Consider the following 27247-nt stretch of genomic DNA (forward strand, 5'->3'; position numbering starts at 1 on the left):
AGCAGGACAGAGGAGATCAAGGCTGGGTTAGAATGGAGACAAACAGAACAGCATTTGTGCCCGTGGGTACTCATTAAGTATCCATGATGAGAGGCCATGCTTCTCTGGAGCCACACGTAGCTCTGTCAGGGGAGGAGCAGACGGAAGTTCCGGCTTGTTTCCTTGGCAAAATCCCTGAGTTTCAGAAAAGCATTGAGTTTTTTTTTAGGGATAAGAGATTCACAGGCTTGACATCCCTATGGGGACTGTGGTTTGAGTATAAGCACTGGATGTTCTCAAGATGTTCTTTGATTTCAGAAGAATAGTCCTCTGTTTGGCTGAATTCTCCATGGCAATCATTTCATGATAATGAGGCGTTTCCTCTCAGCACACAGGTTCTGGCCAATGTCCATACTCCTGTGTGTGTGGGCACTGGGAGGCCCTCTAGTGATGCTCTGTCTTCCTATCGTTTTTACAGAGGTCCTGGACCATTATGAGAGTGAGTTTTTCCTATGTCCTTTACTGAATATCTGCAGAACTTTCATACAGATGCCCGGCTCCAAGACCCAGGCATGACCTTGCAGTCACTGGTGATACTGCTTCCTTCATCTATCACCTCAAACTGAAGAACTGCGAAAAGTAGTGGAGGTGAGGCTGCTGGGGCAAAGGAAGCTCGGGGTAATTAGGGATGATCTAAGTTAGGGAGCACAAAGAGGATGGTGGAGGGCCGAGCAGGCCACCTCCCACGTGGTTGCAAAGTTTGCTCTTGGATGGAACTGGCTCATTCACCCCCAGGCCAGCAGCGCTATGTGTAGATTCCATCTGTGAGCCCCACGTCCATCAGACCACTCCCTTTCTTTCACCCACCTCGCCCCCTAAGCTTTGGTGCTCTATGGAATGCAAGGAGACCCAAGGGCAGGCTAGCTAACTAGCCTATTTTTGCTTTTAACCAGTTTACTGGTTAAATGGTTTTACCATTTACTTATTGTTTTCTGGATTGCAAAGTCTATCAGATCGAGTCCTCCTTTCTTGTCCCTTTTTACCCTCAGATGTTCACTGGTATACCTTTAGCTGCACGTAGCAATCAAAACTGGATTAAACAAATTTCTAGAACAAGAAAACCAGAGACAGGCAGCTGATGGCACTGCTTAAGCAGCTCAGCACTACTGGACAAGGTTCTCTCACCTCTTCCTTCTCAATTAGCACAATTCTAGACATCCATGTTTTGGGGGTGTGGCAACATGGTAATAAGAGAATTTAGCATTTCTAGCCTCTACAGTGAAGGTGAACAATAACAGGAATGGGTTTCAGTTAGGAAACCAACTACGTCTTCCATAGCATTTTTGCCTCTTTACCCCCTGTATAGTGTTTTGTTAAATTGTACAAAGCTTTCTATTTCTAACAAACATGGCCAGGGTATCATTCCATAATTCTAAGAACTCCAGTTCCAAGTTAGTCTTGCTTTCAAACTCCAGGCAGAGAAAGACCTGGAGAGTCTGCTCATTCCTGTGGTAAAGCGCAGTTCCGAAAATCCCAGGAGATCTCCTCAATAGACTAGTTGATTTTGAGCCTCCCACTTCCTGGGTTAAGGCCCACTCATCAACTTCCTGCACCAAACTGCTGGCTCTAATTTTAAATTGAGAATACAGGAATTGGGAAAACAGGAAACTGATATTTTGGGGGCAGCGTAAGGACAAAATGAAAACAGGAAAAAAAAATGAAGCCATATGGTTGATTCAGATCATTTCATTTTAAAAGGAAAAATAATTTCATATGAGTAACGAAAAAAATCAAAATTTAGAGTGAATATGAATCTAAAATGACTCTGAAAACTAAAGTCTTCTTTAAAAAAGACATAGTACTGGCTGGCTGGTTAAATAAATATGCAGGCTTGCTCATGTGGCATGCCTAGTGTTTATGAGATTTTAGTTAAATAGAAAAATGTGAATTACTATGGTTTGGGTGATGTGCTGTTTTCCCAATTAAAAACAGTATAGCAAAAATAGCCTCCAGATATCTATAAATAATTAAACTGGCAATAATTCACCTCCCAATGATATCATGTTAAGTGTAAAGCAGCTTTGATAAATCAAATTAAATCATGTCTTCCAATATTTTATAAAAATAACAGATTAATGCTTTGCATACTTTCTAAAAATAGAATATATGAGTAACAAAGTGCATATGAACAAGAAACCAGCTCTCACAAGGACCAAACAAAATCTTTCTCATTAATTTCATCTAATATACTCTCAATATAAGCAAATGAGAAATTATAATTTTAATCTGAAAAAGCACACTCAGGGGATTTCAGAGATGGAGGGTCCCTTGGAAATCATTTGGATCCAAGCCCTCATTTTACAAATGAAGAAACTGAGAACAAGAGGCAAGGGGTTTCCCCACAGCCAAAGGTCACCCTGGCCAAAGGCAGAGTCTGGACTGGGAGCCATGATTCTGAGGGCCAAGCCAGCCCTGCTCCACAGTGACTCACCTGCCCCCAGACTGGTCCTTTTCGTGGCAGGTTTATTTCCCCTTTTTTAACTTTAGCGGTAACAGAGATAAGAAAATGCACACCTGATCACCCCTTGGTGGGTTTGAAAGATTGTTTTCAAGTAAGCCAGCAGTTGTCAAAAGTAACTGTTGATTTTATTAATAGTAACCCACATCTCAAGAATATAATCAACAACCAAAAATAAAACTCCTTTTCAGAGTAAAAGATCATCTCTGTTACAGAAGTATGTGCACTTCTTCCAGGGGTACACAGGAATATTTGGTACTTTGCAATTTTAAACCTGAAGTAATAATAATAATTTTAAAAAAAATTCATGTCAAACAGCATTCAATATTGCTGCAATAGCAAGAGAATTGTCTGTACTCTTGGATCCATATCCTTCTCTCATACACCGACCACTCAGCCTACTTCAACCTGCTTTTTGCCTCCATCACACTACAGAAACAGCCTCATTAAGGTTCACAATAAACTGTCAACAAACACAGTGGTTGTTTTTCTGTGCATGTCTACCTTGACTTCCCAGCAATACCAAAGAGTGGTCACCTTTGGCCACCCTCTCTCCCATTATACCATCCCTATTGTCCTCCTACCTCTTTGACTCCTCCTTTTCAGCTTCCTCTGTAGAAATACCTACCACTACCAGTATATGGTGGAGTTCCTCAAAGCTCGGCTGTAGATGTCTTGCATTATACTGTCTTCCAAGGTAAACTCATTCTGGTCTGTTTTCATCCTCATCAGGTGTACCCCAGAAACTCCCTGTTTATCTCCACTCCACCCCAAAATCTCCTGTCCCAAAGACATACAGATAGCTAACAGGTACATGGAAAGATGCTCAATATTGCTAATTATTAGAGAAATGTAAATCAAAATGATGAGATATCATCTCACACCTGTCAGAACGACTATCACCAAAAAGTCTGCAAACAACAAGTATTGATGAGGATGTGAAGAAAAGGGAACTCTCCTGTACTGCTGGCAGGAATGTAAACTGGTGTAGCTACTATAGAAAACAGGATGGAGGCTCCCCAAAAAACTGAAAAGAGAACTCCCATACGATCCAGCAATTCCACTGCTGGGTATATATCTGGAAAAATATGAAAACTCTAATTTGAAAAGATCCATGAACCCCAATGTTCATAGCAGCACTATTTACAACATCCAACCAACCAGTCCATTCTAAAGGAGATCAGTCCTGGGTGTTCATTGGAAGGACTGATGCTAAAGCTGAAACTGCAATCCTTTGGCCACCTCATGCGACGAGTTGACTCACTGGAAAAGACTCTGATGCTGGGAGGGATTGGGGACAGGAGGAGATGGGGACGACAGAGCTGGATGGCATCACCGACTCGATGGACATGAGTTCGAGTGAACTCTGGGAGTCGGTGATGGACAGGGAGGCCTGGCGTGCTGTGATTCATGGGGTCGCAAAGAGTCAGACAGGACTGAGCGACTGAACTGAACTGAACTGAAGGTATGGAAGCAACCTAACTGTCCATCGACAGGTGAATGGTAAAGATATGGTACATATGAATACACACACACACACACATTCATATGTAAAAACACATAATGGAACTACTCAGCCTTAAAAAATAATTAAATTCTGCCATTTGCAGCAATGTGGATGGACCTAGAGAATACTATGTTCAGTGAAGTAAGTCAGTAAGAAACACTCTTGGAGGGCACAAACAAAACCTTGTGTACACCAGGACCCAAAAGAAAGAAGCAGTGAGCCCACAGACACTGACCCAGACTTCCCTCTGAGTGTCCAGGAGTCTCTAGCAGAAGCGTGGGTCAGCGGTGTCCTGCTGCAAGGTTGGGGGCGCTGAGTGTAGCAGTGCACGCATGAGACCTTTTGAAGGAAGTTGCCATTATCTTCATCACCTCCACCACAGAGTGACCTCAAGTCAAACAACAGGGAGGGAACACAGCCTCACCCATCAACAGAAAATTGGATTAAAGATTTACTGAGCAGAGCATCCCCCATCAGAACAAGACCCAGTTTCCCCCTCAGTCAATCTCTCCCATAAGGAAGTTTCCATAAGCCTCTTATCCTTCTCTATCAGAGAGCAGACAGACTGAAAACCATAATCACAGAAAACTAACCAATCTGATCACATTGACCACAGTCTTGTCTAACTCAATGAAACTATGAGCCATACCATGTAGGACCACCCAAGATGGACAGGTCACGGTGGAGAGTTCTGACAAAACGTGGTCCACTGGAGAAGGGAATGGCAAACCACTTCAGTATTCTTGCCTTGAGAATCGCATGAACAGTATGAAAAGGCAAAAAGATAGGACACTGAAAGATGAACTCCCCAGGTCAGTAGGTGCCCAATATGCTACTGGATATCAGTAGGGGAGAAGAATGAAGAGACAGAGCCAAAGAAAAAACAATATGCTACTGGATATCAGTAGGGAAGAAGAAGAATGAAGAGACAGAGCCAAAGCAAAAACAACAACCAGTCGTGGATGTGACTGGTGATGGAAGTAAAGTCCGATGCTGTAAAGAGCAATATTGCATAGGAACCTGGAATGTTAGGTCTACGAATCAAGGCAAATTGGAAGTGGTCAAATAGGAGATGGCAAGAGTGAACATGGACATTTTAGGAATCAGCAAACTAAAATGGACTGGAATGGGTGAATTTAACTCAGATGACCATTATATCTACTAGTGTGGGCAAGAATCCCTTAGAAGAAATGAAGCAGCCATTCATAGTCAACAAAAGAGTCCGAAATGCAGTACTTGGATGCAATCTCAAAAATGGCAGAATGATTTCTATTCATTTCCAAGGCAACCCATTCACTATCACGGTAATCCAAGTCTATGCCCCAACCAATAATGCTGAAGAAGCTGAAGTTGAACGGTTCTATGAAGACCTACAAGAACTTCTAGAACTAAGGCCCAAAAAAGATGTTCTTTTCGTTATTGGGGACTGGAATGTAAAAGTAGGAAGTCAAGAAACACCTGGAGTAACAGGCAAATTTGGCCTTAAGAGTACAGAATGAAGCAGGGCAAAGGCTAATAGAATTTTGCCAAGAGAACGCACTGGTCATAGCAAACACCCTCTTCCAACAACACAAGAGAAGACTCTACACATGGACATCACCAGATGGTCAATACCGAAATCAGACTGATTATATTCTTTGCAGCCAAAGATGGAGAAGCTCTATACAGTCAGCAAAAACAAGACCAGGAGCTGACTGTGGCTCAGATCATAAGCTCTTTATTGCAAAATTCAGATATAAATTGTAGAAAGTAGGGAAAACCACTAGACCATTCAGGTATGACCTAAAATCAAATCCTTTATGATTATAAAGTGGAAGTGACAAAGAGATTCAAAGAATTAGATATGATAGACAGAGTTCCTGAAGAACCATTTGCAGAGGTTCATGACATCCTACAGGAGGCAATGATCAAGACCATCCCCAATAAAAAAAGAAATGCAAAAAGGCAAAATGATTATCTGAGGAGGCCTAACAAATAGCTGTGAAAAGAAGAGAAGTGAAAGGCAAAGGAGAAAAAGAAAGATATACCTATTTGAATGCAGAGTTCCAAAGAATAGCAAGGAGAGATAAGAAAGCCTTTCTCGGTGATCAGTGAAGAATGGGAAAGACTAGAGATCTCTTCAAGAATATTAGAGCTACCAAGGGAACATTTCACACAAAACTGGGCACAATAGTATGGACCTAACAGAAGCAGAAGATATTAAGAAGAGGTAGCAAGAATACACCGAAGAACTATGCAAAAAAGATCTTCATGACCTAGATAATCATGATGGTGTGATCACTCACCTAGAGCCACACATCCTGGAATGCAAAGTCAAGTGGGCCTTAGGAAGCATCACTATAAACAAAGCTAATGGAGGTGATTGAATTCCAGTTAAGCTATTTCAAATCCTAAAAGATGATGATGTGAAAGTGCTGCACTCAATGTGCCAGCAAATTTGGAAAACTCAGCAGTGGCCATGGGAATAGAAAAAGTCGGTTTTCATTCCAATCCCAAAGAAAGGCAATGCCAAGGAATGTTCAAACTACTGCACAATTGCATTAATCTCACACGCTGGCAAAGTAATGCTCAAAATTCTCCAAGCCAGGCTTCAACAGTACGTTAACCATGAACTTCCAGATGTTCAAGCTCGATTTAGAAAAGGTAGAGGAACCAGAGATCAAATTGCCAACATGCGCTGGATCATCGAAAAAGCAAGAGAGTTCCAGGAAAACATCTACTTCTGCTTTATTGACTATGTCAAAGCCTTTGACTGTGTGGATCACAACAAACTGTGGAAAATTCTTAAAGACATGGGAATACCAGACCACCTGACCTGCTTCCTGAGAAATCTGTATGCAGGTGAAGAAGCAACAGTGAGAACTGGACATGGAACAACAGACTGGTTCCAAATCAGGAAACGAGTACATCAAGGCTGTATATTGTCACCCTGCTTATTTAACTTATATGCAGAGTATATCATGAGAAATGCTGGACTGGAAGAAGCACAAGCTGAAATCAAGACTGCTAGGAGAAGTATCAATAACCTCAGATATGCAGATGACACCACACTTATGGCAGAAAGTGAAGAAGAACTAAAGAGCCTCTTGATGAAAGTGAAAGAGGAGAGTGAAAAAGTTTGCTTAAAGCTCAACATTCAAAAAACTAAGATAATGGCATCTGGTCCCATCACTTCATGGCAAATAGATGGGGAAACAGTGGCTGACTTTATTTTTTGGGGCACCAAATCACTGCAGATGATGACTGCAGCCATGAAATTAAAAGACGCTTACTCCTTGAAAGAAAAGTTATGCCCAACCTAGACAGCAAATTAAAAAGCAAACAAAGGTCCATCTAGTCAAAGTTATGGTTTTTCCAGTAGCCATGTATGGATGTGAGAGTTGGACTGTGAATAAATCTGAGCACTGAAGACTTGATGCTTTTGAACTGTGGTGTTGGAGAAGACTCTTGAGAGTCCCTTGGACTGCAAGGAGATCCAACCAGTGCATCCTAAGGGAAATCAGTCCTGAATATTCATTGGAAGGATTGATACTGAAGCTGAAACTGCAATACTCTGGCTACCTGATGCGAAGAACTGACTCATTTGAAATGACCCCATGCTGGGAAAGATTGAAGGCAAGAGGAGAAGGGGAAGACAGAGGATGAGATGGTTGGATGGCGTCACCGACTCAATGGACATGAGTTTGAGTAAACTTTGGTAGTTGGTGATGGACAGGGAGGGCTGGCGTACTGCAGTCCATGGGGTTGCAAAGAGTTGGACACAACTGATAGAATGAACACCTGAAATTAATTTGTAAATTAATTACATATCAATTTAAAAAAAGACTCTTGACTTCTAGACCTATATATCTGGTTACTTAATAACTTTAACTGGATTTCTCAAAGACGCTTCAAAGTCGAGATAGCTATGTATGAATTCAGTCTCCACACTTCCCAGCCCAACCTCTTCTCGTGTTTCCTATCTCGAAAGTGGCACCTTCCTCTTTTAAGCTGCCAAAATCATACACGTGATTCCTGACTTCATCCCTTCCCATGCTCTCCATTTCCAATCCATCTCAAGCCCACTTGATCCCGTCTACAAAATCCTCTTGCTCTACCCACTTCTGTCATCTCACCACCACCTCTCCAAGCGATCACATCTCACTACAGCTGTCTCCTCTCTCCCAGCCTCTCTCTGGTTCTTCTATGTGTTTCAAAACAAAGGCCCTGACTGTGACGATGCTCAGAACACTCTGTCTTGTTCTTACTAGAGTCCTAACACAGTCTATAAGCTATTCTGTGGTCCAAGGGCTGGCCTTCCTTTCCAATCTCTGGCCTTCCTTTCCAATTTCGTGTCATACCACATCTCCCCTAAATGTAGCTCCTACACTCCATCCTTTTTGCAATTTAAAACTCATCACAAATTCCTCCAACCAAAGGGCCTTTGCATGCACTATTCCCTTTTACCAGAATGCAATCCCCCTCTCTCTTTACTCAGCTCCCTCTTTGCTCAGCTAACTTCTACATGGCCATCAAATTTCAGCTCAGTTGTCCTCTCCTCATGGACACCTTTGCTGACAGCCAATCCTAGGCCAAATTCTTTTGTTACGTGCTCCTGAGAACCATTGAGACTGAAATAATAAATTTTTTATTAATTTCTATCTTTTCTGCTGGAGTAATGTTTAAGATCACAGGGAACACAGGACTGTCTTTGCACAGTGTGTGGCACAGTAACTGGCACATAATATGTTTAATAAATCTTTGTTGAGTGAATGAAATGATCATCCTAGTCCTGATGTTAGCAACTATAATCTAGTTCAAGTCTGCAAACAGAAAGGCAAAACAGAATATAGCTAATAATTACAGTCTTCATTCTTTTCTTCAGACCTTCTCCTTTGACCATTCTGCATATTAATTCACCCAACAACTAATCACCAATGCGGTCAAAGTGGAGTGCTCTATTAGTTGCTTATAAAATAGATTTTTTAGAAAAGATGACTAGTGATTTGAAACTAGCAAGGTTTAAAAAGTATTTTTAAAAATAAACAGGAGAACATTGGCTTCATTTCACAGAGGATTTCTTCTTGATGTGATTTTATTTATAAAAATATTTATTTTTTGACTTATTTGGTTACATCGGATCTCCCTTGTGGCGCACAGACTCTAGTTGTGGTGTGCGGGATTAGTAGTGTGGCACAGACTTAGATGCCCAAGTCATGTGGGATCTTAGGTCCTTGACTAGGGATCAAACTCACACCACCTGCACTGAAAGGCAGGTTCATAACCACTGGACCACCAGGGATGTCCCTTTCTGTTATTTTAAAAAAGAGATAACTTTCTTTGCTGTTGCTGTTTAGTCACTAAATCGTGTCCGACTCTTTGCAACCCCACGAACTGCAGCAAGCCAGACCTCCCTGTCCTTCACCATCTCCCTGAGTCTGCTCAAACTCATGTCCATTGAGTCAGTGATGCCATCCAAACATCTCATCCTCTGTCATCCCCTTCTCTTCTGTTTCCTTAGGTGATGCAAATTTGGGAGCTGGCCAGCGTCACTCCTGCATACACACAGATGCCATCCTTCCTCTACTGGTTCTAACATGCAACTTGAGAGTAATAACGTCGGGTTCTCTTTATCTATAATAGGTAAAAACTGCAGTACAGTCATCTACTATATAATAAAAAAAACAAGTGCAATTACATCCTTAACAAAAGGAAAGCCAGCATGTTTTCTTCCACAGCACAGAATTACTGGTTTGTCTACACGATTGGTCCTCATCATCTGGTACATTTTCCCCCCAGGAATTTCCTTTTCAAAGGAAGACGGTCTTCAGGGCAAAAAATGTTTATCAGACTCTAGTTCCAGTAGTATATATTTTATTCACTTATAGATCCATAACCACCCCACTCCATGCTATCTTGTTCCAGCCTTCCTTGAATTCCTGTTGACATCAGTCATTTATTACAACTCTCCCCCAACATTTATTATAACCCCCCAAGTTGTATTTACAGTTAAGAAGAATCTGTAAACGGCACAAATCGACTCAGCTGTTAGTACACAGAAGTCAAATGATCCTCTGAAATACTGAAGTACTTTTCTCCAGCTTTTGGTAAACAATTATATATTCATTTAAAACACAGAGAACATTCCTTAGACAAACATAACTCCTGAAGCTCATCGAGCAAGACAAATTGCTTTGTATTTCTATGGACAATAAAATGTATCTTTGGAAACTGAGAAGAACCAGAAGTATTTAAAACAATAACAGAACACCACACATAAAAATCACACAACAGATTGACTGATACATTGAAATTCTGTCAAAATTGATTTTCAGTGAGGCTTTTCATTTCAAATAGGCCAGGAAAAAAAAAGGTCCTAAAAGGTGTATTTTATACATGCGACATTTCGTCCTCCAAAGAGCTGTTTTTCTCACTTGAAGTTTCTAAATAACATTTGGAAAAAGAATTATTATAAGAGGGATTATCCGGCTCAGTCAATTTACTGGGAGAGGTTACCAACAACTGCTTTGAGTTCTCAAATGTCAAGAGTGGGAAGCCAGTAATAGATCTGGCAGTTCAATATGTGACACTATTATATTCTTAAGTAAAATCATGTATTTCCCCTAGAACTTATTTAATTACCCCTTTAAAAAAATTCATGGAACTTGTTAAATATTGACTATTTCTCTACTTCTCTTTCAAATCTTTTCTCATATCTTCACCAAGTTTCTGCTTAATCTCTGATAACACCTACCTTGACTTGCTGCTCAAGAATTTTCTTTAGCCCACTTAGAAAGGCTGACACAATTCACTCCAAACCTTACAGTGTCAAAGAAAGTGCCACAGATACCTCACATGTGGGTATGGGGGAGTGACGGCTAGGAGGTAGTCTTAAGCAATTATCAACATGAACTGCTCAAAGAAGCCAGAACAGTCACCAGGATAAGAAGAAACCTGTTCGATTTCTCCTGTAGTCTTTTCTTTGAGTCATTTAAACATGGAGCTCTTTTATTTTTGAACTTCATGTATAGTTTCTAGAGCTCACTGAGAGCTCAACAAGAGAACACCCACAGAAACTGTAGGTTTTTTGATAACACTAACTTCTTACATCCACTTTCTACTAGAGGAATAATACTTTTAGAACTGGTTTTTGCCTTATGATCTCCTTTACTGCACTTTGCTTTCTAGCAATCACATGTCATTTCTGTAAATGAAAAAAGCAAGAAGTTATACTAAAACAACTAAAATAGAAATGCTAGCTTTAAATTCTGACTTGAATACTTTGGCTTCAATTATAATAGAACTCATATTGGGGACCACCTATGAGCAAGTAGAGGAATCCTATGTGTCCTTCCTTAAAAGCCATTACACATTTGTGGTACAGTGATCTGAATTCCTTTGTCACCATTATAAAACTTTAACTTCATGTACTTCATTTGATATAACCAAACCATCCTATATATTTCATAGAATAACCTTTGAAAAGAAGCATGAGCCATGCTTTAGAGGATAAAGTTTTTCTTAAAAGGTACTCTAAAAGAGAAAGTTCTATTTATTTTACTTTTTAATTAATTTTATTATTATTATTTTTTGGTCATGCCACACAGCTTGCAGGATCTTAGCTCCCTGACCAGGGATTGAGCCTGCGCCCTTGGCAGTGAAAGTATGGCGTCTCAACCACTGGACCACCAGAAAATTCCCAAGTAAGTCATATTTATGAATAAAATTTCCTTTGCATGACTTTTTGTAAACGATCTTTTAATGAATTTTGTAACATAATTTTCATTTCTTCTTTGAAAGTAACTTGCCCACCTAATACCTTTTTTGTTGTCTTCAGGCGACTTTTTCTCTACAAAATCCTAATTAAGGACGTTGCACCAATTTACTCTTACTTCCTTCTTGCTCACTAAGTTTAAAATGGGTATAGGCAAGAATGCCAAATAATGTACATAACATGCCAAGACCCTGATTAATTGACAATGGATCCTTGAATAAAACATATCCTCCAAGTAAAGTAATGCAGAACTTGAAGTGTCCAAACATGTTATAGCTGAGGTTTACAGATAAGGATAAAAAAGAATAACAAGCTAGATGTTTTAGATCCTCTCTCCTCACACACACACACACACCCCCTATGGCTGGAGAGAAGTACACGAAACACAGGCTGAAGAGCAGCTCCCAAGTCTAAAGAACAGGAACTTCAGTGAAGTCCTGGGTGAACCCTAGTTTCTTCGGGTAGCTTTTAGTAATTAATCAGTGACAGGAGACCCCCTCAACTCTCCCCAAAGAAGAGAAAAGGGGCTGCGATACAAAGTTGGGAAAGGGATGCAAAACAAGGCGCAGAGAAGCTCTTTTGTAGAGCAATTTGTGATGCTGTTTTATGGAGCCATTTCTAAACTTCCCTTGGCAAATGAGGTGAGACGCCTAAGGCACGAGAGGGCTGACCAAAGGTCAACACAGCCAGTGTGCTTAAGTTTAGGAGGGAATCAGGGACAGGGCAGGGACTAGCACTGAGCACCAGTGACATGCCAGGCACTGTGCCAGATGCATATCTAACACCATTTTATAATATTTAAGCGTCATATTTCCCTTCACTGCAATATCACTCTTCCCATTTACAACAGTGGAGGCTCGAGGATTTTAAGTAACTTAGATCACAGAATTAGTAAGTGGCAGAGCCAGAGGTCAAACATAGATGGGTCTATTTAACTCTAAAGTCCATGTCTGAGTTGAATTTACTGCCTGTAACTTGCTGCTGGATTAAGGTATTTCCAAATCACTGTTCATTTAAAAGGCTAACTAAAGACACAACTGGTAGCTTTACAAATTATTCTTACTGAATTTTAAATAGTTTTTTCTATATGAATTAGTACTTTATTATATTTCGGATGTCTGATACGTACCCATGTACTCTCCCTAATAACAGTACTAGAAAGAGCTGCCACTCTGCCCCAGCATCATTGTGAGGATTAACTAAGCTAATATATGCAAGGCTTCGAGCACCCGGTAAGGTCCCTACATGGGAGCTATTTACAGCATGCTGTGCTGCGTTAGTCGCTCAGCTGTGTCTGATTCTTTGTGACCCTATGGACTGTAGCCTGCCAGGCTCCTCTGTCCATGGGGATCCTCCAGGTAAAAATGGGTTGCCATGTCCGCCTCCAAGGGATCTTCCAAACCCAGGGACCGAACCCTGGTCTCCCACATTGTGGGCAGATTCTTTACTGTCTGAGCCACCAGGGACGCCCAAGCATACTGGAGTGGGTAGCCTATCCCTTCTCCAGGGGAACTTCCCAATCCAGGAATTGAACAGGGGTCTCCTGCATTGCAGGTGGATTCTGTACCAGCTGAACTACCGGAGAAGCCCATTAACAGCGGTACTTACACCTAATAAACACTGGCCAGGTGCTGGACACACATTCTCTCAGACACTTACAGCAACCGAATCATGTAGGTACCATGACCCCCATTTCATAAATGATGAGAGTGGGACCAGAGATCTCCCACAACTCGCTGAGGCAGCAGAAGAGCTGCACCTGCATGCCTGGACCTGTCCAACCTCAAAGTCCAGGTTCCCTCCTCTGTTTGGAGCCCAACTAAGCAACCAGGAAGTTTCTTCTGGGCAGGAGAGCACAGGTCAGGTCACCAGGGTACCTGTGCTTGCCTGCCTCAACAGGGGTAATTTTCCTGTGGGACAGAGGACCTTCTCAAGGATGTTAATTATAACCATAATAAAACAGGCTTCATTTTCAATTATGAGCTATCTTCGAGTGCACTGGCTCCCACATGTCAGCATTTCCTTACTCCTCAGCCTTTCTTTTAAGTGGTCAAGGTCTGTTAAAGATATTTATATGAGAGGAAAGGCAACAAACAGGAGCAATCTATATTCAACATCTCCAGCTCCTCTAATTCTCCACTTTCTTCCAGTCAGCTTCCACGTGGACACTCTGAAGTTCTCGTCAAAATCATCAGTGCCTCCACCTCACCAAGCCCCTTCCTCAGTTACCTGAACTTGACCTGGCAGCAGCCTTGGACACAGCTGACTCCCCTCCTCCTCACTTGGTTTCTCCACCCTCTCCTCCTTCCTTCCACCTCGACTGCCCCTTCCGCCTGGCTCCTGTCATCTCTGCAAACTCTAACCACTGAAGTGACCCAGGACTTGGTCTTTAGACACCATCTTTTCCTCTGTGTGCTTAGTAATGTCAGCCAGACTCACTGCTTCAAACCACGTCTATACACCACCAACTCTCTCCAGAATACCTCTGGCCAAGACCTTGATCTTGAACTCTCAGACTTGTTTCACCCCAAACTGAGCACCTGGTCTTCCTCTCCACCTCCACACCTCCTTCGGGCTGTCCTATTTCAGTCCACGGCAACTGCACTCCACCAGGGGCTCAGGCTCAAAACTGGGTGAGTCAACCTTCTTTCCTCTCTCACTCTCCACATCCAATCTGCCTGCAAAACCTGCTGGCTCTACTTGGAAATACATCCAGAGTCCAATCACTTCTCACTGCGTCCACTGTGACTCTCCTGGTACCAAACCAGCGTAGTTTCTATATTAGCATACTGCAGCGGCAGCAGATGGTTTCCCTTCATCTCTTGTCCCTTTCAATGCAGTAGTTCTCAACTGGGAGTGATTCTGTCAGCAGGGAAAGGACACATTTTTGGTTTTCGTAACTGGGGAAAAGGGTGCTACTGGTGTCTGATGAACGGAGGCCAGAAATGCTGCTAAACATCCTCCAACAGACAGGACAGGCCTCTGCAACAAAGAACTGTCTGGATCAAAAGGTCAATAGCACTGAGGTTGAAAATCCTTGCCTTGCCTGTTCTCAACACAATAGCCCAGAGGGATCCTACTAAAACAGACACAAAATCATATCCTGTCCCTGCTCAATGGTTTCACATCTCATGTAAAAGCTCTGCTCAGTTTGAGCCCCTATTACTCTGAGTCCTCCTAAAGCCACCCTGTGCTCCCCCTGCTCCAGCTACACAGGTTTCTTGTTCCTTCCAGTCTCTCGCCTGTTGTTCCCTCTGCCTGGCAATGCTATCCATCCCACTCTGCATGGAGCAACCTCACTTCCTTCAGGTCTTTACTCACAAGTATCCATTTTGCTGAGGCCTTCCTGTCTACCTTCCATAAAACTGCACCCTGTCCCCAATATTTCACAACCCCTTCCCTGCTTCATCTTTTTCTCCCTATCACTTAATACTATCTAACACTGCATGTGCACATTTCTTTTCTTATTTATAGCCTTTCTCCTGAGAACTTAAGCCTGTGAGAGCAGAGATTTTTGTCTCTTTGGCTCACCACTGTATCTTCAATGCCTGACATACAGTAGATAGTATGTCAATATTTACTAAGTCAAGGAATGGTTTACAGTGGGCATTTAGTTAATATTTGTTGGATGAATGAATGGATGTTCTTAGTTAGGGCACATACTTAGATGCCTTGATCTGGCAGCACAAGTCCTGGCTAGACCACCCAGGTTCAAACCTGGACACCACATTTCTCGGCCGGGTGACTCCAAGTGAGTTATTCAACCCCTCTGCACTTCCACTTCGTCTTCTGCAGAACAGAGACAGAATTTACTTCGTTGAGCTGCTATAAAAACTAAATGTTAATACACAGAAGGTGTATTAACACAGAAGGTGCCTGGCACAGAAGAAACATTTAGTAAGTGTTGTTTTCATTTTTTTTTTAAATTATGACTATTAGAACTGTTGTTATTTATTGATAGCTGTCAAATATGATGCTTTTATACTTTGTGGACAGTTCAGTGTTGACTCATTACAGGTGAAATGCTAAAAATGGGCAGCTGAGTTTGAATAAGATCTTCAAGTCATAACTTCACTTCTTGATGTGAAGTAATATTGAGAAAAGCAGGCACACCCAGCCAGACAAGTACAAAAATAAAGTCGCAAGTCAGAGTGACTGGTCTGAAATTATTGTTACTTAGATTAACCACTCCTTTGTATTATTATCAAACTATCAATCACTGAAAAGTGATGGGAAACCTATTTACCTCAGTATTCACTCAACAAATGCTTATGTGCAAGGAGTGGTGCTCTGCATTAATTCTGATAAGGGAAAAGCTCACCTATTCCTTAAGAAAATTCAAAAGCATTTATGATACAGAAAGCTAACCCATCTCCCCAGTTCACAGTTTGCTAAATCTCCATAAAGCCTAAAAATAACCCACTCTACTCAATTTAGGCCATGCAATAGTTTAAGTGTGAGACTCAAATAAAGAAATCAATGTGACAGAGTTTTGAAGAATATAAAAGACTATGCGTTTGTGAATTGTTAGGAAAAGGATACGTGACTGGTGAAGTGTTCCCAATGATCCAATAAATCGACAAGTTCACCATGAAAGCTATTACTCCAGAGAGCAGGACCATCAGCTACAAATAAACCAAAAAAATCATTAATGCAAAGCAGCTACAATCATTACAATCATCAAGTGAATATATACTTCATCAGGCACTTCTATCAACCATTAAAAACAAGACCTTTTTTTTTGGCTGCACCACAGTGCCTTGTGGGATCCTAGTTCCCCAATCAGGGTACCAAAACTGGGACCCCCTGCAGTGGAAGCGTGGAGTCCAAACCACTGGACTGCCAGGGAATTTCCCAAAATAAGATTTTTAAAAAGAGATAATCAAGTTCAGAGAAAGCAATAACTGAGGGTAAAAGCAGAATGAGTAGTATTTGAAACTGCAATTTTGTCTACAAAATGCAATGGAAAATTCTTCAGCAATATGCTGACTGTGAATATAAATTTCCAGGTTAGTTTTTCTTATCTATCCAGTGAAAAATTATTTTGTAATAATTTCTTATTGTAAAGGTAATATATATTCCTTATGGAAAAATCAGAAAATAAAGATGAGCAAAAAGAACATAAAGAATATTTTTCCTTCTACTTTTACCGAGATGTAATTGACACACAGCACTGTGTAAGTTTCAGGAGTACAGCATCATGATTTGATCTACACACATTACAAACTAGGATTCCCTTGTAGCTCAGCTGGGAAAGAATCTGTCTGCCATGCAGGAGACCCATGTTCGATTCCTGGGTGGGAAAGATACCCTGGAGAAGAAAATGGCAACCCACTCCAGTATTCTTGCCTGAAGAATGTATGGACAGAGGAGCCTGGCGGGCTACAGTCCATGGGGTTGCAACTGTCGGACATGACTGAGCAACTAAACCATAAACCAACCATTATGGAATGGTTACCACAGCAAGAATAGAGAACATCTACCATCCACACATATACAAAATTACACATACAGAAAAAAATATTTTTCCCTGTGAAGAGAACTCATAAAGAATTCTTATAATCCCAACCACTCACAACAGTTAATACATTGGCATATATCCTTTCACACCTTTTTTCCTTTGAATTGCTCATTTTATTCTTATTTAAATTGAATCAGTAGGCATTCATTCGACATCCACAAAACTAGGCTAGGCCTTATAAGGAACACAATTGGTTCCTGCCCTCAAAGATCTCAGAAACCACTCAAGGACATCATAAAAATCTTTATAATGTAATCACAGCTTATATTTACATAGTGCTGACTAAGCAACAAGAATTGTTCTAAACATATTACATGTATTAATTCATTTAATTGTTGCAAACAGCCATGAGAGAATAAAATATTTCCCCTTTTTACAGACAAGAAAACAGAGCACAAAGAGGTAAAGTAACTTGCCTAAGACACACAGTAAGTGGAAGGGCAAGATCTAAACTCCGGGCAAGATCTAAACTCTGCTTCTGGAGACTCTGCTCCTAACTGGCTCTGCTATGCTACCTCTTAATCAAATGAAGCTTCCCCAGTGGCTCAGCAGTAAAGAATCTGCCTGCAATGCAGGAGGCTTGCAGGAGATGCGGGTTCAATCCCTGGATCAGGAAGAGTCCCCGGAGAAGGAAATGACAACACACTCCAGTATTCTTGCCTGAAAATCCCCATCGACAGTCCATGGTGTCAGAGTCATACACAACTGAGCAACTAAACAACAGTGCATTACAAGACGCACAGCTCAGGCAAGAAAAGAAAATCAGTCTTGAGCTCTAACTTCATTAATAGGCAAACAGACAATAGGTTCTATAGGCTTCTCTAGACAGGAGATGTCCTTTTGGGCTGGAATAGCAAGAAAAGTCATTGGATTTCAAATGCAAGTTTAGATGAGAAAAAGAAGTAACAGGGGCAGGAAATAGTATGGGTCAGGGCAGAGGAATGAAAGCCGAGGTGTGTGCACAGGACATGAGTAAACCTGCTTGGCCGAGAATGGGAGACAATATGGCTGTCCCACTGCAGACACGCACGACATGCTGTCCACACAATCCCACAATTTCATTTTAAAAGTTAGAAAACAAGTCAGACAGAGAAAGCGAAATATCATATGATAACGCTTATATGCGGAATCTTTAAAAAAAAAAGATACAAATGAACTTTTGTAGAAAATAGAAACGGACTCATAGAGAACAAACTCATGGTTACCAGGGGTGAAGGGTGGGGAAGAGGGATAGCTAGGGAGTTTGGGATGGACATGTACGCACTGCTACAATGAAGATGGATAACCAACAAGGATTTACTGTAGAGTGCAGAGAATTCTGCTCGATACTCTACAACAACTAATTGGGAAAGGAATTTGAAAAACAATAGATACATGTATATGTATAACTGAATCACTCTGTTATATACCTGAAAATAACATAACACTGTTAACCAACTATTCCAATATAAAATAAAAAAAGGTTATACAACCATTATTTACTGCTGAATTAGAATTTAGAGAAAATATTAGTTACAATTTGAATTATTAAGGAGTTTAAATTCCAAAGAAAACATGTCATATTTGAAGACTCTTTCTGTCCCATATGGGTTTTCTCAGTTTTTAAATCAGTGCAGTTGTAACTAGACCAGGGGAGCTGGATTTGCAATCTTTTAATTAGAAACAGTAATACCTTACTTTCTTTCTTTAAACAACAGTAAGGTCCACTAAAATTTTAACTAAGAGAAATTTTCCCCTTAAAGATTTTAAAAATTGTTTCTAGGAATGTATCACTGTTAATTTTACAGAGTTTACAGTATGTCACAAGCCTATTTCTTAATGACCTTCACATCATTAAAAACACAATTAGACTTTGAGACAATGATGCCCTCTAGAGACAAGAAGAAATGAAGGTGATTCTCCCTTATTCAGTGGTCTCAGACTGCTATGTTCTTGTTTCTTTGACCTTTATTTATGGTCTTTCTGCTGAGGTCCTCACTTTTAAATGACAAGTCACATAAAGCCTCTCCCCTCCTAGTCTAAGGTGCCCAAACTACAGTGGTTTGATAAATTACCACCACCAACAAAACAGACAAGCCCATGCCCTGCGTTAAATGTATGGGAAGCAGAAGTTCCTTTCCTAAGTAGGGGGACTATACTTCCTAACTTTATTAAAACACTGTCCCCAAAGTACAGACCCCTTTGATCTGGCAATTCCATTCTAAGACTCTATTTCACAGAATAAAAAGTCCCAGTTCGTAAGGCCACATGTACAAGGCTGTTTATGCAATATTGTTTATGGTACTTAAAAACTGCAACTATTATACAGGCATCAAAAGAATGATGTGAAGATATTTTTATGAGACATTGTTAAGTGAGAAAAGCAAGATACAGAAAATCATAAGTCCCTGCGTTTAATGCAGCAGGGGCCCAAATAAAGCCTTGCTTGAATTTCTAAAAAAAAAGAAAATCTGTGTAACATGATCCCACTTTTGTAAAAGAAACAAGTGTATAAGTTAAGTATACATATGTGTATGTATGCTTGGGCAAGTTGTGTGTGTTTATATGAGGGTATGTACCGCACAGAGAAAAACATGCAAGAACAAACACCAGAATGTTAACATGACTTACTTCAAGGAGAAGGGGTGGGATCATGGGATGATGAAGTGTGTATGGGTAGCGGGGCTGGGGAAAAGGAACCCAGGATAAAAACAGCATAAGTAATATGGCTACATATACATGAAATCAAATATACACACACATGCATGTATCTGTGGATTCAAACAGATCCATGATATGATCATTACCAAAGCGGTAAAGGTGATTATCCTAGTGTGGCAGGATTCACGGGAACTTTCACTTTATAATTTTATGTATGTTCAAAAATATATACAATATGAACTCCTTATATTATTACAATAAAATCAACAAAGCTATATTTTCATTATAAAAAAATAAACGCCCAAAATATTTGTGGGCTATATAGCCTGGCATCACTGTGGAAGGTGACTGCAGCCATAGTGGAAAAGCCAATATGGTTTTTCCAGTAGTCATGAACGGATGTGAGAGCTGGACCATAAAGAAGGCTGAGCACTGAAGAACTGGTGCTTTCAAACTGTGGTGCTGGAGAAGACTCTTGAGAGTCCCTTGGCAAACAAGGAGATCAAACCAGTAAATCCTAAAGGACATCGACCCTGAATATTCATTGGAAGGACTGATGCTGAAGCTGAAGCTTCAATGCTTTGGCAACCAGATGATGTGAAGGGCTGACGTGATGCTGGGAAAGACTGAAGGCAGGGGGAGAAGGGGATGACAGAGGATGAAATGGTTGGATGGCATCACTGACTCAATGGACATGAGTTTGAGCAAGCTCCAGAAGATAGTGAAGGACAGGGAAGCCTGGCGTGCTGCAGTCCATGGGGTCACAAAGAGTCAGACACAACTGAGCGACTGCACAACAAACAGGCATGCTTAGCATAGTAACCAGGCATCAGGAGGCCTGAATTCTAGTCCTGGTTTTACCACTGACTAGCTGTTGCACCCTAAGCAAGTCCCTTAATCTTTCTCTGCCTCAGTTTCTTCATCTAAAAAATAATCTTTGGGCTTCCCTGGTGGCTGAGTGGTAAAGAATCCACCTGCCAATGCACAAGAACAGGTTCAATCCTTGGTCCAGGAAGATCCCACATGCCTCGGAGCAACTAAGCCCATGCACAGCTACTGAGCCGGTGTCCGAAAGACCGGGAGCCCCAGCTACATGAGCCCACATGCCACAGCTATTGAAGCCGCACGCCCCAGAGCCCAGCTCCACAATAAGAGGCCACCGCAATGAGAAGCCCGCACGCCGCAACTAGAGACTAGCCCCTGCCTGTCGCAACTAGAGAAAAGCCTGCGCATCAACAAAGACCCTGAACAACCCCCAAATAATGAACTAAATAAATAATAAAATTTAAAAAAAAAAAAATGATCTTACCTTGACTCCCTTAAAGTGTGATTATAAAGATTAAATGTGAGAATGGATCTGAGCTAGCACTCTGAAAACTAAAAATTGCATTAATAACTATCATTGTCTTGTTTCTTAGACACCCACCCAAACAATTAGAACTTACCAAAGCAGAGACTGACCAGGGACCAAACATTCCTCCTTCTGCGAACACTGGCTCAAAGAAGGGCACAGCGACCAGCAACATGGCAGATGACATCGGGGCCTGGTAGTACAGCAGCTGCATCGAGTTTACTTGCAATTCATGCTGTTTGGCTCCCACCCACTGAAATTCAGAAGAGAGAACAAGTTAGGCAGAAAAACACAGAGGCACTCAACAAAGAAAAGATGCAACTTTGGCCACAAACACGGGAATGAGGGGCAGGGCTGAGGGAAGGGGAAATGCCTATGATTTCAAAGATCAATAATATATATGTATTTTCTTTAAGCTCCTTGGATAAAAGGAGTTTTCTATATTCTATGTCTGATAATCAATTTTCTTCTTTCTATTAAAGGAGAAAATAAAAATCCTCTCTTCCCTCCAGATCCTAGTAAATATGGAAAATCAATGCATAGGTATCAGAGATCTTGGGAAAATCAGGCAGGAATGGATATTTATAAGCAGGAATAAGCAGGCTAATCTTCACAAGCAGGATAAGCAGGAATACAGATGCACTGTGAGACTTCATTTCTTTCTAAAAATGGCCCCCAAAATGAAGAGTGGGAGGCAGGGAGGACTCCTAACTCGAGACTAACAGAAACCTCATTCATCCCAGGTGGCCACCAACGTGTGTGGTCAGAAAGGTATGTGAGGGCTTTTCGTTAACTTCAGAAAACTCAATCAGTGGCAGAGTAGAAGGAACTTCCCTCTCTATGGCTGACTTTTCTGGGAATAATCCCCCCCAAAAAACTACAGATAATCACAACCCCTAAAAAGGCTATCCTTAGAACAGACACTCCACAGCCTCAAACCCTTTCAGTTCTCAAAATGCTTCAGAAATGTAACTGAAAAAAGAGGTTTCAAAGAAAGTTTGATAGGACTATCTGAATATAAGAGCTAGCAAGAACAGCCAGGCTTTTTTGAATAATGGCTCCTACATAATTCTTTTCCCTGTAGGTCCGGGTATCCTGTTACATAAACGCTAAGTCTATAGAAATTCACCAAGACAAAAATAAAAGAGCAGGAAATGCAAAGCATACTCCTGCCAGCCTTAATAAGAGTCTGCTGTGAACATGAAGGACAAAGAGTCGATTCTTTTGCTTGGGACACCACAGTGAGTGAAAATGAAGGCAGCGGGTGTACGCACAGCCCTGCGTGGCCTTAGCAGCCCCTGTGGGTAGCTGCGTGTCTGACACGAGATAGCAGGCCTGGAATGGTGGTGACTCTCAGGCCTCCACTTGCCCTCACTGCAGCGCAGCCTGGCTTCTGCTTGTCACCCTTCTCATGAAACTGCTCCCCAACAGGGCACCTTCACCTCCAGCGGCCACACTGATGGACTGCCCTCGGCCCCCTTCCGGCTGGAGCCCTCTGCAGAACCTGCAACTGCTCTTGGAAGAACCTGACCTCTGGTTTGTGTTGCTTTCTCACTCACCTCTTCCTTCCCTACTATCTATAAGGGAGATGTCTGGCTTTCCTCTTTTACCTCCCCAACTTATCTTTTCCTATCCGCTGACTCCTAGAGCTCTGACCTTCTTCCTTGAGCATCCTTTAAGTGACTCCTTTGACAGTTTACTGACCATTTCACTTAGATCAGCTGCAGGAGCTTATTTAAAATTAAGCTGATTACTTTTTTCCCCAAATGAGCTCCTCCTGTGTTGCTCCAATAATTAATGATATAATCTCCTCCAAGGATCAGACTCATTTTCAGTAGGGTCTGCACTCTCACATTCAGTTGGGTCTTACTAATTCTTTCTCTAAAAGGTGTCTGGAGTTTTTTTCCTTTCCATGTCCAATACCACTGTCCTTGTTCATGTCCTTCCTGTCTTCCCCTTAAACCATGGAGCACTTCCAGATTGTTCTGCCTGTCAACCTGTCTTCCCTCTTATTCATCCTTCACTGCCCCCAGAAGTTTCTAGAACACAGGGAATGATCAAGTCACTGCCCTCTCTGAACTCCTGTCCTGGTGCCTGCAAGGTAAAGGGCACACTTCTCCACATGATACTCAAGACTCTGCCATCTGGTGGTCACCCACCCCTCAGCCTTGGTCTTTCTACTATGTAACTACAGTCCAGTCTCACCAAAAGAACCAACTTCTCCAAAAATGCTCTGTATTTTCACACATCATTGCAAAGAAAGACCTCTGCTATATTTCTCTGCTAACCAAATTGCTATGCATTCTTCAATTTGAACTTTCCCATAAAGACTTACCTCACCACCGCCTCCTTGCAGAACTGTCTCTCTTTCCGTGGTGTTCCTCAGAACTTTCCTCATACCCTGAGCTATACTACCTGTGATCAGCTTTCTCCATGCATTTCTCTGATACTGGATTATAGCTGCTTTTCATCTCTGTATCAAGGTTGAGTATAAAGCAGAAATGTCTGCTGAATGAAGGAAAGACTCAATCGTCTTTCTACAACTAAATCTAACAGCTCTTAATTCATCTTAACTCATTCAGCTCTTAACTCATCTCTTAATTCCTTTCAATGCCCTAGTAGTATGAGAAGAAATAACTTGGAAATTATACAAGGATACAATAGGAAAATACAACTTTCCTTAAAATGAATTTTTTGGGGAGTATATCTATCCTGTAACCATACTTTAACCATTTACCAATAATCAAAAACTTTGCCCATAACTTAGTCTAGTCTACAATCACTCCTTGGTCAATCTCACTTCAAATATCTACCTGAGAGATACAGAATTCTTTGATTCCAATCTATAGCAATTTTGAAACTTGTCTGAACAAAAATGGTCATATTGGCATGGCCAGTGAGTCCTGTGAGTACTCTGAATTGAAGTTATACATAAAGGATACAAGAAATTCTAATATTCAACAAATAAAATTTCTTGCTCTAACAAATAATTCATACTGAATCAAAAAAGTCCACTTAACAAAAAAACAGTATCTAATTAAAAATTTAAACTCAGTATGCCCAAATGCACTTTTCTTAAAAGCACAAACCTGAGCTTCCTCTGATTTCTCTCTGCAGTAGAAGACTATCTCGAGGCCAAGTGACAAGACTGAGTGGGTGCGCCATCCTTTCATGTCACTGCTCTCTTTTATTTAAACTGCTTCTCTGCCACTAAGAAATTTATTCAACCCCAGAATTTTCACATAACAATGTTTCTGAACTAACCAGTACTAGAAAATGCTAAGGCTGCATCATTAAATTCCTAACATCCATAATAAAAATGCCTTAGTTTACAACTAGTGAATGCTTGTGAACAAAGTAAAACTGATCACACATTTGGCTCTGATTCCCCATGCAGGCACACCCAGAATTTTCAGTCCAAGGTTTTCAGTATAGAGAAAATACTGTTTCACTGTACCCTTCGCCATTCATTATTCTTTTCTCCACCATATAAGAAACATACAAAAAATACTTGTTGAGATTTTACGGTAATGAAGTAAATAAATCCATGAACAAGTTTTCAGTAAATGCCTCCCACAGGCAAGGCATCAGGCTAGTGCAAGAAGTGAAATACCCAGGCTATAAAATACTGACAGAGACAAACGATTAGAATATACAAGCTGTAACAGCAGCATAGCCTTTGAGGCACAGATTTATAAATCTGAAATTTTCCTTTCCTGTTCAATTTTTTGGATCTGTATTAACATCATAATTAAAGAATAAATGACAAATACCATAAAACCCAGGAACACAATCCTCAAGTAAAAAAGTCTTATTACTCATTTTGTAAGGATTTCCCAAAAAACATTATACCATCACCCGAAACTCAGACAGTAAAGTGTGGGTATTATACACTTACAAACAGGTAGGGAGATACTTGGTGAACACCCACATTTCTGTCTCCTTTCTTCTCTTCAACTTGAGTCAGACAATTTATGCAATTACGCTTTCTTCCCAACAGTCTATTGTCTCTATACTGTATTGCCTAAACCTTGGGGCACAGCTTCAAAATGTATGAAATCTGCTAAAAGGCACATAAAGAAAAAATAAATTACCAACCACTTGATAAAGGGATGTAACTAAAACACCAAGAGCAGCAAACACCGTTCCAAGGAAATTAAACTTCACATCGTAATAAGAATTTAGGATTACACCTAAAGTTATGGGAATCTGTAAAGAAAAAGAGGTAAACGTTCAGATTAAATTTATGAGACAAGAAATTAGTATTCCTTTCACAGTGTCTTGCAAGGTTAACCATAAAAATGTCACTAGGAAACAATGAACCTCTACAAATATTCTTTCATGTGAAAAAAAAACAGAACTGTTAATCCTACTTCCTCAAAGTTGAATAAAATAATTCTATATTTTTGTTCACATTTAATTTTATTTAAAATTCTGGGTAAAATAATGAGTAGATGCATTGCACTTTGCATGAATATACCACAGGCAAGCACATCAGAGTAAATGGACTACAAATCTAGTGTTTAAACAACATATAAGCACACGGGTATAACAAAAGCATTGAAATTTTAAGTTCTGTAAGTTATGAAGTACTAAAATTATTTTAGCCCATCTTTTTTTATGTAAAGACTATGAAACTTCTGCAGTATGTCAACGCAAACATATTCTGAGAGACATTTAACGTTTATCATAAAGTCAGTTTGAGATTTTCCACTTAATCTGATACAGATTTGCATCACTCAATACAGCTTGCTTTCTTACTCAGAAAGAAATCACAGCATAAGGATTTCCATCAAACAGTAGTTACTAAACCTCACTACTGTGCTGAAAGCCCAACAGAATGCCAAGATGGCTTTTTTTCACCTTTCCCACATAAGCGTGCAGTTCACAAATGACTCAAGTGTGGACTTCACGATCATGGGAAAGAGGATGGCACAAGGTTACGCATTCAAACTTCCCGGGGAGAAAGGTGGTCCAAGTGAGTTGTTAGAGGTGCACCCCACCCGGCTGAAGCTACTCACCAGCGTGAGCCGTATTTTGGTGGAGAAGGTTTTCTTGTAGCAGAGGGTCTGGATGACTATGATTACCGGCGTGGTCATAGCCTTGGCCAGCTGATAGGTGCCTATGGTGTTATTCTGCAAAGATAAATTGGTGAAGACCACGAAGCCACAGAAGCTGAGGGCCAGGAGGAGGAGCTTTGAAGGCGGCAGACTTTTGGGGGCAAAGATGTCCAGCTTCTGGCAGACGTACAAGCCCAGCCAAGTGACCACGAAGTGCACCAGGGTCAGGCTCATGTTGGGGAAGCCGTAGTGGACGTAGAGCCACTTGTTAAGGAACACAATGCAGATGGACACCAGGAGATTGAGTAGCAGCCCGGCTGCGATGCGCCCGTTGCCCCGCACTCGATCCGCCAGCGATGCCATGACTCTCGCGGAGTCGGAAAGGGGCGCCCGGCCTGTCTCCGGCTGCCCTCTGCCTCCTGCTCCGCCGCCACGTTCTCGCAGCCGCCGGCTTCACGGTCCGGCCGCGGACGGACATTCAACCTTCGGGTCCCAGCAGAGTAGCAACCTCAGGGAAGCACACATGCTCCGCCGCCGCCCATTCAGCCTGCGACTACGCGGCAGCACGGCCCGCGCGCCCCGCCTCCTGCCAGCCGTGGTCACGTGGCTCAGGCTCCCGCGCTTCCGCCCTGGAGCAGCTGGCAGAGCAGCCTCCCTGCGCAGGCGCGTGGCGCTCCGGATGAGGCTCTACCCGCTGAGTTAGCTAAAGCCGGCTCTACGAATCTGGGACCCCTTTCTTGTTGGACGTTTCCTGTGTGTTGGTTGGATCGACTTGTTAGCATTTTCAGTTCGGTTCAGTCGCTCAGTCGTGTCCGACTCTCCGCGACCCCATGAATCACAGCATGCCAGGCCTCCCTGTCCATCACCAACTCCCGGAGTACACTCAAACTCATGTCCATCGAGTCGGTGATGCCATCC

The 27247-nt window shown here is 41.5% G+C and overlaps 1 protein-coding gene and 1 long non-coding RNA gene across 2 annotated transcripts; one reads left to right on the forward strand and one right to left on the reverse strand.

Moving 5' to 3' along the window:
* The first annotated feature begins 513 nt into the window (after positions 1-513).
* LOC148777608 (uncharacterized) lies at positions 514-11674 on the forward strand. Its single transcript, XR_016037595.1, has 3 exons — positions 514-627; positions 9505-9626; positions 11591-11674. It is a non-coding gene; the product is annotated as an uncharacterized LOC148777608 (long non-coding RNA).
* Positions 9841-27043, reverse strand: SLC35E3 (solute carrier family 35 member E3). Its single transcript, XM_055395732.2, has 5 exons — positions 26291-27043; positions 25368-25478; positions 21364-21522; positions 16300-16382; positions 9841-12033 (listed from the first exon to the last, which is right to left on the reverse strand). The coding sequence occupies exons 1-5, from the start codon at positions 26690-26692 to the stop codon at positions 11847-11849; spliced, it is 942 nt and encodes a 313-aa protein (XP_055251707.1). The 5' UTR covers positions 26693-27043; the 3' UTR covers positions 9841-11846.
* Positions 27044-27247: the final 204 nt, after the last annotated feature.

The sequence above is a fragment of the Moschus berezovskii genome, chromosome 6 (genome assembly GCF_049115385.1).
Source record: "Moschus berezovskii isolate FMDL1 chromosome 6, NW_MosBer_1.0, whole genome shotgun sequence".
In the NCBI taxonomy this organism is placed as follows: domain Eukaryota; kingdom Metazoa; phylum Chordata; class Mammalia; order Artiodactyla; family Moschidae; genus Moschus; species Moschus berezovskii.

Excerpts from the sequence above, each read along its gene's own strand:
- SLC35E3 (XM_055395732.2), bottom strand. The coding sequence starts at position 26,692 with ATGGCATCGCTGGCGGATCGAGTGCGGGGCAACGGGCGCATCGCAGCC. Across the intron at positions 16,383-21,363 it reads CCTGGTCAGTCTCTGCTTTG|CTGATGGTCCTGCTCTCTGG; the intron begins GTAAGTTCTAAT and ends GTTTATTTGTAG. Across the intron at positions 12,034-16,299 it reads GGGAACACTTCACCAGTCAC|CTATAACATGTTTGGACACT; the intron begins GTATCCTTTTCC and ends TGTAAACCTCAG.